At 38.1% G+C, this 13924-nt stretch overlaps 1 protein-coding gene across 8 annotated transcripts in view; it reads right to left on the bottom strand.

Annotated features, from left to right (window-relative positions):
* Positions 1 to 3709: 3709 nt before the first annotated feature.
* Positions 3710 to 13924, bottom strand: part of LOC101416425 (zinc finger protein 709-like) — a 158331-nt gene continuing 148116 nt past the window's right edge. For 3 of the 8 annotated variants that reach the window (XM_071209965.1, XM_071209966.1, XM_071209968.1), the window contains 5 exons: positions 12985 to 13042; positions 11190 to 11316; positions 10032 to 10118; positions 9444 to 9532; positions 5194 to 8990 (listed from right to left, as the gene is read on the bottom strand). In XM_071209965.1, the coding sequence (XP_071066066.1) occupies positions 7281 to 8990; positions 9444 to 9532; positions 10032 to 10118; positions 11190 to 11316; positions 12985 to 12996 (2025 nt within the window). In that variant the 5' untranslated portion in view covers positions 12997 to 13042 and the 3' untranslated portion in view covers positions 5194 to 7280. Of the gene's footprint in view, positions 8991 to 9443; positions 9533 to 10031; positions 10119 to 11189; positions 11317 to 12830; positions 12941 to 12984; positions 13068 to 13924 lie in introns of all 8 variants that reach the window. The other 5 variants (XM_071209969.1, XM_071209964.1, XM_071209967.1 and 2 more) reach the window with 5 other exon arrangements.

Below are 13924 nucleotides of genomic sequence, written 5' to 3'. Positions count from 1 at the left end.
CTGCATTGGCATCCTAGTGACACCCGTGGCTGAGTGCTTGTTCACTAATGGATCAGACAAGCTTAATCCATCTGGAATTAAATCTAAATATAAATGGAAATGGTGAGAGAAAACTTTTTTTTGGGGGGGCATCTACAGAGTAGACCATTCTGTCAGTATTACATAAAAGATAAGGTGAAATGGTAGAGAACAGAAATACCTATAGTGGCTCCAATTTTAGTAGGAAAACATTCAGCAGTCTTATTTCTTAAATTTTTAATTTTTTTTCACTTTTTCATTATCAATTATAATTGCATTTAAATTTTTTAAATTTAATTGCCTCATTTTAAAAAATACATAGATCAAAAAATGTTACCTTAAAAATATGAGGTTCCCATATACACAACACCCCACCTCACACCACTCCTCTCACATCAACAACCTCTTTCATCATTGTGGCACATTCATTGCATTTGGTGAATACATTTTGGAGCACTGCTGCACCATATGCATTATAGGTTGACATCGTAAGTTATATTCTCCCTGAATCCATTCAGTTGGTTATGACTGGATATATAATGTCCTGCATCTGTCCCTGTAATATCATTTAGGACAACTCCAAGTCCCAAAATGCCCACATATCACATCTCTTCTTCCCTCTGCCTGCCCTCAGCAGCTACCATGGCCAGTTTCTCCACATCAATGCTACAATTTCTTCCACTGATAATCATAATTCTATAGTGGAAACCAGTAAGTCCACTCTAATCCATATTTTATTCTTCCATCATATGGACCTTGTAATGATGATGTCCACTCCACCTCTAAATCAACAGGGGACTTAGATCCCATGGGGTTAACTGATGCAATTCTCTTGCTTGCAGTTGTAGACTTTCTTGGTTCGCTGGTGTGGTGGTTAACAATCTTCACTTCCCTGTTAGATGACCTGGGTAAGTCCAATGAACTGGAGAGGAGTTGCAACACTGCTGAGGCTCAGGGCCCAAATGGCACATGGATGGTCCAGAGATTCAAATCTCCTGAGTATACACCAACCCCAGTGCCAACCACAGGTTCAGTAAAAGTGACAGAAGGGGCATTTGTAGAAAGGTGACATCTGAGTCCATCCCCATCACACTCATGAACACAAATTCCAAGAGTCCACTGCCAAGGCAATGAACTCAAGTGATCAGCTATGACCATAGAACCTATATCTCCATAGCTCTCAGGAGCAGTATGTGGGGTTGTATCTACTTTGGCTTTCTCTATGATCCTGCTGAGGCATGTGTAAGAATGACCCTTCTAATGATCTCTTCTTTTCTGAAAACTTTTATCCATATAAACTCATTTGTCTTTACCATTTCCCCTTTTACTCAAGGTCTTTTTCTAGATGCATTTCCAGCTAGTAATTGGTAGCAATCTCTAGGCACCAGGGAGGCTCATGTCCCATGCTGGGGGTAAGGAAATGCATTTACATGCTGAGTTTGGCTTAGAGAGTGGCCACAATTGAGCAACATGGAGGCTCTCAGGAGGTAACTCTTAGGAACCCTACAGCTCTATGCCTAGTTCAAATTTCAGGCACACAGGCTCATAAGCATAGTTCTCAGTATCAAGGTCTCATCATTGGACCATCCTTCTTCACTGGTCTTTGACCTTGCACTTGGGGAATTGTTGCTGTTTCTTTGGGGGATGTGATAGAGCTCCCCTGTCTGGGAACTCAGCACTACCTCAGTTGTCATTTGTAGCTGTAACCACTATGAAAATAACCAATGAATATATGAACATTTTTATATACCCTAAAAACATGCCTTGGAGAACTCCCTCCCAATCATGTTTTCCATATCAGTAACACCCCATACCCCTGTTTCTCTCCTGCCATAGTTGAATTCCTCTGTAGTCCGAAATTTCTTTAAAAATTAAGCATAATATATCAGCAGTCTTTTAAATGTATTTGTAAAATTAGGTGTAAGTTTTCACATTTGCATGCTCTAGATATTAATTTTTAAATAAGTAATGTCAAAGACAGGATTTCCAAATGTCAACCAGTGTAATGGTATTGCTTCTCAGATACGCTGGTTTGGGAATTTTAGCTATTTATTAACAAGGTGATTATGGTAGTGCATTTTGACTGATAATCCCTCCTGAGAAATTAGCAAGGGACAGTGAATGATCTGGACCTCTCTTGGCCCAGTGTACTGGAGTGTGCATGCATCTCACAACTGATAAATATTCTAGTCACTTAGGTGAACTATTGTTTTCTCTAAGTCCAGGAACAGAGTGACCTTATCTGTTCCTACTCTTCAGATATTTAATCACTGACCCAAGAGAGGCAACCAGATAAATGAATTCATTTACCTTAGAAGACACCAAAATCACAGACTTCTCACTTTCTCCATCCTCAAACCTATATTTCCATCACTGAGATCCATAAAATCAGCCCTCAGATATCCATTTATTGAAATCCATCAGAAAATAACCCTCACAGAAACATAATTACTGATGTATACAACCACACCAATCTCTGAATAAATGATTTCCAATTTTTCATTGAAGACATTCTCCACCATCAATTTAATGGAAACCCCTGAAAGTAATTTGATCTTCCTAATAAAGTCTTATTTCATGATTTGTTTCCATTAGCACACCAGGGCTTTTGTTTGACTGAACTATAGTGCACAGTTTATAGACATGGAATTTCACTCTTGCAGAGTTCCTATATTTTATTTAAATAATTAAATGATAATTAAGGCATGCTACACTGAGTGCAACTATAGAAACCCTTACATATGATTTCCCTATTGAGCTTACGAGTTGGAGTGTTAGATGAGGACTCTCTAATTACATTATATTTACCTTATGAATTTTCTGATGGGGAATACCTAGTAAGGGTTTTGCTACTTAGATGACATGTGTATTAGTCAGTCAAAGGTGTGCTGATGCAATATAACAGTAATTGGTTGGTTTTTGTAAGGGTATTTATTTGGGGTAGGAGCTGATAGATACCAGGCCATAAAGCATAGATTACTTCCCTCACCAAAGTCTATTTTCACATGTTGAAGCAAGATGGCTGCCAAATGTTGTGAGGTTTCAGACTCCCTGAGTTCCTCCCTTCCAGGGTCTTGCTTCTTTCTTGGTTCAAGTTTCCTTTTTTCCTGGGGCTTGCTTCTCTTTCCTCTATGTGCTTACTTTCTGGGGCTCCAGCTTAAGACTTCAGCATCAAACTACAACATCAAAAACCCTCAACCCTGTCCTTTGGCATGCCTTTTATCTGTAAGTCCCCACCCACCAAGGGATAGGGATTCAATGCCCTAATGACATGGACCAAAAAAACCCTAATCGTAACTTAATCACACACAGGTACAGGCCAGATTACAAACATAATCCAATATTTCTTTTTGGAATTCACAACCATATCAAACTGCTACACTCCACCCTCTGAATTCCAAAAAGGCATTACAATATTTGAAAAAAAACCTTAAATCAGTAACAATGGAAGTACTAATTCATATCTCAATCAATTTAAAGAAATACAGTTTCTCTTGGGGCAAATTCCTGTTTGCTATAGACCTCTGAAATGCACAAAACAATTTATCTGTTTCCATTTCACAAATGGACAAAGGATAAATATTTTCATTACAATAAGGAGAAGTTGGGAGGGAAACATGAGTCATGGGTCCTCTACAGTTCAGGAAACCTGCAGGGCATCCTCCATTTGATTTCAGTCGGAGAGTCATTCTTTTTTTTTTAATTATTTATTTATTTTTAAAAATTACATTAAAAAAATATGAGGTCCCATTCAACCCCACCCCCCCACCCCCCACTCCCCCCACAGCAACACTCTCTCCCATCATCATGACACATCCATTGCACCTGGAAAGTACATCTCTGAGAATCACTGCACCCCATAGTCAATGGTCCACATCATAGCCCACACTCTCCCACGTTCCATGCAGTGGGCCCTGGGGGGATCTACAATGTCCCGTAATTGTCTGTGAAGCACCACCCAGGACATCTCCTCATCCCGAAAACGCCTCCACATCTCATCTCTTCCTCCCATTCCCCAAACCCAGCAGCCACCATGGCTACCCTTCCCACACCCATTCCACATTTTCTCTGTGGACATTGGATTGGTTGTGTCCATTGCACATCTATGTCAAGTGGGGGCTTAGATTCCACATGGATACTGGATGCACTCCTGCTTTCAGTTGTAGACACTCTAGGCTCCATGGTGTGGTGGTTGACCTTCTTCAACTCGATGTTAGCTGAGTGGGGTAAGTCCAATAAATCAAAGTGTAGGAGCTGAAGTCTGTTGAAGCTCTGGGCCTGAGTGTCATATTATCAGTCCAGAGATTCAAATCCCCTAAATATATCTAAAACCCCAGCACCAACTACAATTCCAATAAAGTAGCATGCAAGTCTTGTGAAAAGAGATCCCCTCTGAGTCCAATTCCATCATGCAGAAACACCAGCTCCAAAGAAGAGCCATCTGCCATGGCAGTGAACCCCATCTGCCATGACCATAGAACCCGTGGGTCTCTTTATTCCTCAAAAGAACCAATACCTGGGGTTGTATCTACTTTATCTGTCTCTCACACTCTGCTCAGTTGTGCATAAGGGCATTCCTTCTGACAACCTCCAGACTCTTTTTTAGAGAGAGAGTCATTCTTAAGATGATGGTTTCTTCTCCTTGGTGCCTTATGGGGACCCACCATTTCCACCAGATTGCCCAATGGCCATTTTCTTGGTTCCACACTCATCAACTATCTGGATGTCAACCAAGCTCCAGACCTCTTCCTCCAAGAGTGTTGGGGTGATTGCCATACCTTAATCTTTGGGTTAGTCTTAACCCCCCTAGTACAGTGATGTGAAGACAGCAATCTCCTAGCCTTTGGAATATAGGCTCAACCCTGTCAGAGCAATGAATTGATCACCTGGCCTTCCCAAACCTTTGGGGGACAGGTCCACCCCTCTCAGAACTGTGGGGTGCTGACCTTAACCACCATAATCCTTGGGGAATGTGCTCCACCCTCTCTGTACCCTGGGGCAGAAAAACTCCCCCAGAACATTGGGTGGGAACATGCACACTCTTCAACTTCTGGGGGAAACTTACCCTCTCAGTACACATGGGTGGGATTCCTCTCTTGGACCAAAGTAATGTCTTAATTCCAGATCTCAGGTGCCATGGTTTTCCTCATAAAGCTGTTTTTCCTTCAATCTCTCTTTTCCATGTCATTTTTATTCCAGGCTGACAAAGGTTTTGTTCTTACAACTATCTTAAAGCCTTGTTGGTTTAGCATGCAGGAAGCAAGGGTCCAAGCCATCAGGTAGTAAGACTTTCCATAAGTATTATCTAGATAACTGCATCTTCAATCTTGGTTTACTAGTTCCAAGTTTAACTAAGTCCTCCAATGGGTCACTCTCATCTGGGAATTTGATTTCTAGAGGCTCGGAATTTCCAGAATCAGTTTCTGTTTTCTTTGTGCCTGACAGTTGAGTCCTCAGTACATCTCTCTCATCTAGCATTTTGCTATAAGCTGCAAGGATAAGCCAAGCTGCATTCTCTGGGTTTCCATTGGAAAGTTCTTCAGCTAAATGCCCAGTTTCACCATTTTCAAAGTCTGCCATCAATAAAACATCAGGAGTTAATCTTGCTAAGTTCTCTGCAACTTAAGATGTGGATCTCCTTTCTTCCAGTTTCCAATAACAGTTTCATCATTTACTTCTATTGCACTATAAAAAGTCTCTTTATCATCCATATTGTAGTGAAAAATCTCTTTAAAGCACTGTAGGTCTTCTCATCCAGGCATCTCACAATTCCTCCAAAAAATACCCCTTACCCATTTATAAAATTATTCCAGCATTCTGGTAATTGCAAATCCGCTTCCCTACTCCTGAGTACCAAATTGTGTATTAGTCAGCCAAAGGGGTGCTGATGCAATACCAGAAGTTGGTTTTTATAAAGGGTATTTTTTTGGGGTAGAAGCTTACAGATACCAGGCCATAAAGCATAAGTTACTTCCCTCACCAAAGACTATTTTTGTGTTGTAGCAATATGCCTGCCAATGGCTGCAAGGGTTCAGCCTTCATGAGTTCTTCCCTTCTAGGGTCTTGCTTCTTTTTTGGTTCATGTTTCCTTTCTTCCAGGGGCTTGTTTCTCTTTCCTCTGTGTGCTTACTTCCCTGGGCTCAAGGATGAGACTTCAGCATCAAACTACAACATCAAAAGTCCAACATCAAAACACTCAACTCTGTCCTTTGCCATACCTTTTATCTCTGAGTTCCCACCCACCAAGGGGTGGGGACCCAACACCCTAATGACTTGGCAGAATCAAAGTCCTAGTCATAACTTAATCATGACCAGGTACAGACCAGATTACAAACATAATCCAGTATCTATTCTTGGAATTCTTAAGGATATCAAACTGCTGCAGTATGCATATGGATTATCTCCTGTATGAATGTCCTTAGATATATGAATTACTGCAGTTGGCTACAGGAACTTTCAAACTGACTACATAGTGTTTCTTCACTAAGTGAGTTCTCTGGTATGTTTAAAAGTTAAACCTATGGCTGAAGTACTTTTCATATCCAAGAGCTTTACCTTGTGAGTTATTTCAATTCACTTAAGGTCAGAATATTGACTGAAGGCTTTCTCAAATTGTTGACACTTATAGGAATGTCCTTGAGTTGAATAATCTTGAGTTTGTCTAAGGTTAGAAAAATTAGTATTTCCCATGTACAAAATATTATGATTTATGTCCAGCATGAATTCTCTCAGCATGAATTCAGCTGGAGGATTGAACTACCAGTGATGGGGTTTCTCTCCAGTGCGAGTTCTCTCATGTTGTTAAGTGGAAGAGCAAACAACACAGGCTTTGACAAGATGATAGCATGCATGGTGTTACATACCAGTGTGGTTCCTCTTATGTTATTTTAGGGAAGATAAGTCAATGAAGCTTTTCTGAGTTAGATGATATTCCTGGGTTTTCTCAACAATGTGAGTTCTCTCAGGTCATTTAAGGGAAGAACAATGAAAGAAGTGTTTTCCACACAGATGGCATATATAGGGTGTCTGTCCAATGTGAGAACTCTCATATCATCTAAAATTAGAATATTGATGGGAGGCTTTCTCAATTAGGTGACATTAATGTGCTTTCTCTCCAGTGTGAGTTCTCTCAGTTTTTTTGAGGGCAGGGGATCAACTGATGGCTGTCCCTCAAAGATAGCATTCATATGGTTTCTCTCCAGTGTGAATTCTCTCATGTTAAGATAAGAATATCGACTGAATGCTTTCCCACAAAGGTGACATTAATGGGGTTTCTCTCCAGTGTGAGCTTTCCCATGAACTTTAAGACTAGAATATCGACTGAAAGCTTTCCCACATAAATGACATTCATAGGGTTGCACTCCAGTGTGAGTTCTCTCATGTATTTTAAGGGTGTAGGAGTGAATGAAGGCTTTCCCACAAAGATGGCATTCATATGGCTTCTCTCCAGTGTGAGTTCTCTCATGTGTTTTAAGGGCAGAGGATTGAATGAAGGCTTTCCCACAAAGATGGCATTCATAAGGTTTCTCTCCAGTGTGAGTTCTCTCATGTGTTTTAAGGGCAGAGCAATGAATGAAGGCTTTCCCACAAAGATAGCATTCATATGGTTTCTCTCCAGTGTGAGTTCTCTCATGTATTTTAAGGGAAGAGGAATGAATGAAGGCTTTCCCACAATGAAGGCATTCATAGGGTTTCTCTCCAGTGTGAATTCTCTCATGTATTTTAAGGGAAGAGGAATGAATGTAGGCTTTCCCGCAATCATGGCATTCATAGGGTTTCTCTCCAGTGTGAGTTCTCTTATGTATTTTAAGGACAGAGGACTGAATGAAGGCTTTCCCACAAAGATGGCATTCATGGGGTTTCTCTCCAGTGTGAGTTCTCCCATGAACTTTAAGTCCAGAATATCGACTGAAAGTTTTCCCACATAAATGACATTCATAGGGTTTCTCTCCAGTGTGAGTAATCTTATGTTGTTTAAGAGAAGAGTTTTGGCTGAATGCTTTCCCACATAGGTGACATTCATGGGGTTTCTCTCCAGTGTGAGTAAGCTCATGCTGTTTAAGAGAAGAATTTCGACTGAATGCTTTCCCACATAGATGACATTCATGGGGTTTCTCTCTAGTGTGAGTAGACTCATGCTGTTTAAGAAAAGAATTTCGACTGAGAGCTTTCCCACATAAATGACATTCATAGGGTTTTTCTCCAGTGTGAGTAATCTCATGTTGCTTAAGAGAAGAATTTTGACAGCATGCTTTCTCACGTAGGTGACATTCATGGGGTTTCTCTCCAGGGTGAGTTCTCTCATGAACTTTCAGTCTAGAATGTCGACTGAAAGCTTTCCCACATAAATGACATTCATAGGGTTTCTCTCCAGTGTGAGTAAATTCATGTTGTTTAAGAGAATAATTTCGACTGAATGCTTTCCCACATAGGTGACATTCATAGGGTTTCTCTCCAGTGTGAGTAAACTCATGTTGTTTAAGAAAAGATTTTCGAGTGAATGCTTTCCCACATAGGTGACATTCATGGGGTTTCTCTCCAGTGTGAGTTCTCTCATGAACTTTAAGTCTAGACTGTTGACTGAAAGCTTTCCCACATAAATGACATTCATAGGGTTTCTCTCCAGTGTGAGTAAACTCATGTTGTTTAAGAGAAGAATTTCGACTGAATGCTTTCCCACACAGGTGACATTCATGGGGTTTTTCTCCAGTGTGATTTCCCTTGTATTGTTGGGGGTTAGAGGGGTGCATACAGGTTTTAGCACTTTGTTGACATTCATACGTTTTACTTTTAGAGTGAATATGCTTATATTGATTAAAAGAAAAATAGCCACTAAAGACTGTTGGAAGAGGCTTTCTGAAATAGGGTTTCTTTGTCATGGGAATTAATGCATGTTCAGTCACTATGGATGTGTGAGAGGAATCTTCTTGCAAAGAATTACTTCTGAAGGAATTCTTTTGTGTATGAGATCTCTGGAGTGGGGAAATAGATTACAGATTGTAAAACATTTGTCTATATACATCAATCACTTCATTTCTGTTCATATGAAATCTACACTAACCCACTAGTGATAGTCTCCAATTAAACTATTTTCCATTTAGTTTCATAGAAACATTATTCTACTCCATACAGATTTACTCTATTATATCAATCTAACTACAGAACTATCTCATCAATTTTGAGTTTCATGATGTCTCCAAGATTATAAATGTGAAAACTGTTTATGAAAAAATTAATTTTTTATATAAACTCTGGTTAGTTTTGTGTTCAGGTTAATTTTTCAATAAATGTAAATATCACAGATTTTTGCTGAATTAGCCATTATTCCCAAAATTAATTATAATTTCATAATTTTACTGAATCCCTAATTTATTACATCCTTGATTATCTATTTGGAATAATAGGGTTCACACAATGAAGCTTACCAATATGGTTTTTGAAGTGTCTTTCATACAGATAGGATGGTTGGATATCTTTTCTATCATTTCCCATGTTTTAAAGGCACCTTTTCTCCCTATAGTAATAAAAAGAGAATAAATTGTTAGAGTCGCATTAGGGGAAGGATTTTGTAACATTCCAATTACTCCTCACAGTATGTTTCCAACATTCACAATTATCTGGGAAAGAGTATCAAATTAATGAATACTCTAGGCAGAAGAAAACACTATAGGATATTACAATCAGAAAAGATTTTCAGGCATGGAATATGAGAAAAGAAGCTGAGATTAAGGGAAGTAAAAATAGAAGGGAATTTTTTCAAAAATAGGAACAAGACAAGGTTTTGTGAAAGTTTAATTACATTAGCAAATGAATATTCCTATCCCAAGTCAATGACACTTGAATAGCCTTGAGAAGTGAATGGAATAAACACATGTGAATAAAATTTCCAAAATATCCTTAGCCACATTTCAGAAATCATAACTCACTCAAGGAATCCTGAAGTCAATATATTAAAGCCCATTCTCAATATACCATGAGACCCCTCTTCTTATGCACAGGTTCTTAGAGCTCACCTGGACTCTGGTTTTGAGGAAATCCTTTTCCTTCTGCGCACACTTGTTCCAACTGAGAAAGTGCATAAGATTTGCAGACTTGAGATCCTGTTTGTGTGAAATAAAATTACCTAGACTTTGAATTGTGATAGTAACACAGCATGATCATGATGTACATGGCTGGTTACCAAAGAATGAGATAAGCATTGAAGGTCAGCAATGCAGAAATAGCTTGAAATCAGAAATCAACAGAAAGATGGAACTCTTCACCTTTTGCCCAGTTCAATGAGAACCACTGATTGTTGCTACACATGCAGCAAAGAAAGACTCACAATTCTTTATATTCTAAATGGGGAGAAATCTGTTTCCATAGTGATTATGTTCAGAAATGATCCAATAAACACACACCAGAATGATTTAAATTCTATGTGGAAAATGATATATGCAATGTTCTTCCTATGGTGTTCTGAAGCCTCAGCATAGCCCTTGGAGCAGAATAATTATTTCACCACATTCAATTATTTATCTATTCAAAACGTATTCATTAAGTTCTCAGCATACCCCTGAGCGTTGGAAATGGAGATTCAAGAAATGCAATAAATTGTAGTCAAGATTAAATTCTATTGGGTTAAACAAAGTACAAATGAAAAATGAAATATTATAAGATAGTTAAAATCATGCAAAACATAAATATGGGTGATACTGCATAATAAGATGTTTACTAAATATAAATAAAAATGTACTACAGAGAAGGAAACAAAATAGCAGCTACATACAGTAGGGGAATTATAGAGAGGTCAAGAAGTGATGAGTTTTGCTTGTTTGTTATTATTTTGGTATAACGACACTGCTCTAAGCATGAAGTGGTGAATGTACAAATATGGGATTATGTGGGATAACTGCACACTTTGGATGGATTTATGCTTCATTAATATGTATCAATATAATTGATTTTTGAATAAAATAAGGAAAGAAATTTCATTTAAGCAGTTGTATGTTTTATAAAAAATAAAAAGTATTAAAGTTATAAAATATAATATATATGAGAAAAATACAGCCTATACAACAAAGTGAAGAACCTGATCTAGATATTTGAATAAATGGAAAATGATGTATGAAAAATATATAGACAGATGGTAGAGACAGATATAGATGGTAGAAAAATTTTGAGACTCTCACCGACTGAGAACAGGTGATTGATATTTTCCCACATCACTTCTCTGAACAGCTTTCTCTGTGATGTGTCTAACATATCCCACTCTTCCTGGGTGAAATGTACAACCACATCTTGGAAGGTCACTAATTCCTAAAACACGAGAGAATTTTGGGTTCACACAGGGCTATTCTTATCAATGTCCTGAATGTGATGTTCAAAATAACAGCACTGAAGCAGAGACTGTGTATTTAAAACTCAAAATATGTTTAAGGTTCCAAAAAAAAAAAAAAAAAAAAAGATCAATCCTGAACTGAATTTGGCCTTTCAGTCCGACTTATAGAATCAAATATATTCTGACTAAATAACACCTCTTTGCAAAAGAAAATCACATGACATGGGGCTTGATATACACCTGGGAATTTCCCAGTAAACCTGTAATTATGTTTTCTTGCTGTTGATTATAATGATTTCACTCAAGCATTCATAACTAAATCAATCTTTCCCACCAGTTTTAAGTAAATTTACAGATTTATTGTAAGGCAAGCAATAATCATGTACATCATTAAAAAAAATGAGTATGGTTAGATTATTCCTCTCTATAGATGAACTCATTTTTCTCTCATTTATAAAATCATTTAAAAATATGGAATGCATTTTGACAAATACAATCATGTAATGTCTGAATTACTTTCCATGTAAACTCAATTCATAGATCTGTTTTTCATATCCATGGCAAGGAACATTGAAGAAATAACCAGAATTCTGCAAACTGAATAGGTTTTATACAGAACTCAGGATCAGTAAGGTCTCCTTCCCTCAACTCTGCATATTCCATGTATTCATTACAATATGTAAGTATAGCTGGTCCATGGTCACAAGCCAGGGACTCCTGAGTTAATAGTACTGGTATGTGGCCTTATAATGAGAATTCCTGTTGTAGGATACATCTCAATCTCAAATTTTTCCGGGGCCTACAATTATCAGTTTTCTTTCTCTTGAATCTTCATCTAATCTGTTAAATATTAAAATAATCCTGTTCATTACTTCTTGTTCCTACAAATCTTCAAATGTTCTCCTACACACATTATAGCTATTATACAGCTCCTGAATTCAAAAGAACAATGAAGAAAAAAATACTTCCTATACATTGCACCCATTCATGAAATTTGAATAAATATCACTTAGAAAACTGAAGTTGGGAAATTTGAACAACTGTGTTAGGGGGGATTTTAGTTTTCTCTTTAAAAAGTATTTCAAATTGAGCAAATACATTCCATCAAAATATTAAAATTAAAATTGGGTAAAATAAATGACTCATCATTCTTTTAATTTACTAACCTTCTCATGTGCTTCTGGCAAATATGCTCACCCATACACCCCAGTACCAGTAACATTGGTTTGACTCAATGTACCAAGTGAAAAATTAGACTCCCTTCTGATTATAAACTTCTGTTCTTACTCATCTCTATCACTTCTATTCACTATATATCTAGGCCAATCTCAGGCACTAACATGATTCATTAAATCATTGTCCAATGAGGCCATGGTTTGGGTGTGAAAAAAGAAAACAACTGTCATCTTTTCAGGGAATACACAGTCTTTCTGGAAGCTGGAACCAACTCTTGTAATAGCTGGAAAGAGATTATTTATTGACCAGTCCCTACCTTGCCATGATTTTTCAAGAGTCCTGAATCAACTTAATTTAAGTTCAGATACTTGGATAGCTCCTGAAATCATTAGGAATATCAACACCAATTGGAGTACTTCCCAACTCCTGGCAAGAGAAGTGCAATTTCAGTTGAAGAATTTCATACTCACCTGTGATTGCATTTTCAGTACCTCAGCTGGCACCTACCTTCCTCTGGATTTTCACTCACTAGAGAAAGAGAAGGTGAGCAAACCTGAGAATGGAGAAAGAAGCCCTAAGATTCAAGTCTTGACTAAAATTTTCTGGTCCACCTGTCACGAATGCCAAACCCTTAACCTGGTAGTAAACATAGCCCAATCTTGTCTTCTCTGGTTAATAAGGATGATTATTTTCATTGTACACATAAGAATATGAAAATCCATGAATTGTATTTATAAAGTATCCCATGATGTTCAGAGACTTTTAATTCATCCCTGATTCCAAAATATAGGAATGCCTGACTAAAATCACATCAGAATTAGGTCTTCACCATCAGAGAAAGCAGACTGGAATTTCTCACTTATGATTATTCTTGGTTTTGTACTAACTTTGGTTCTCTCACGAGCATTAGTGTGCTCTGGACTCTCACTCTTTATTAATGAGAATTAGAAACACCAAGCCTATTATTTCTTGATGTTAACTAGAGTAGAAACTAGAGAAACTCCCCAGCCCATTCCCAGAGAGCTCAACTCAATGAATAACTTTCTGTTTTCCAAAACAGCCCATATAAAAGCTGTAAGAAAATTCCACACAATGAAGGCAGGTTTGAGATTGGTTAGATCCTTGTCTGCAACAAGCCAATGACTCCACTTTTCCTTCTTTCATACTTTAGTTTGTCTCTATATTCTGCCATACTCCACAATGAGCCTGTGGAACATTCTGGTTATCTTCAATTTGGTGACCCAGATGAGATGGGTGTTCTTGTGAGGATGCTGCTGCTCAGGAAAGTCCTGGATCCTGAGGTAAGACATTTATGGTCTCTGGCTCTATGGCCATAGGAGTACATTACTCCAAGTGTTGGAACAGAAGTCTCTTGCCCTAGGCATCTAGGATTTCTAAAGTGGCAGACTA

Source organism: Dasypus novemcinctus, chromosome 19 (assembly GCF_030445035.2).
Source record: "Dasypus novemcinctus isolate mDasNov1 chromosome 19, mDasNov1.1.hap2, whole genome shotgun sequence".
Classification (NCBI taxonomy): Eukaryota; Metazoa; Chordata; class Mammalia; order Cingulata; family Dasypodidae; genus Dasypus; species Dasypus novemcinctus.
This window is presented reverse-complemented; position numbering and strand designations above follow the sequence as displayed.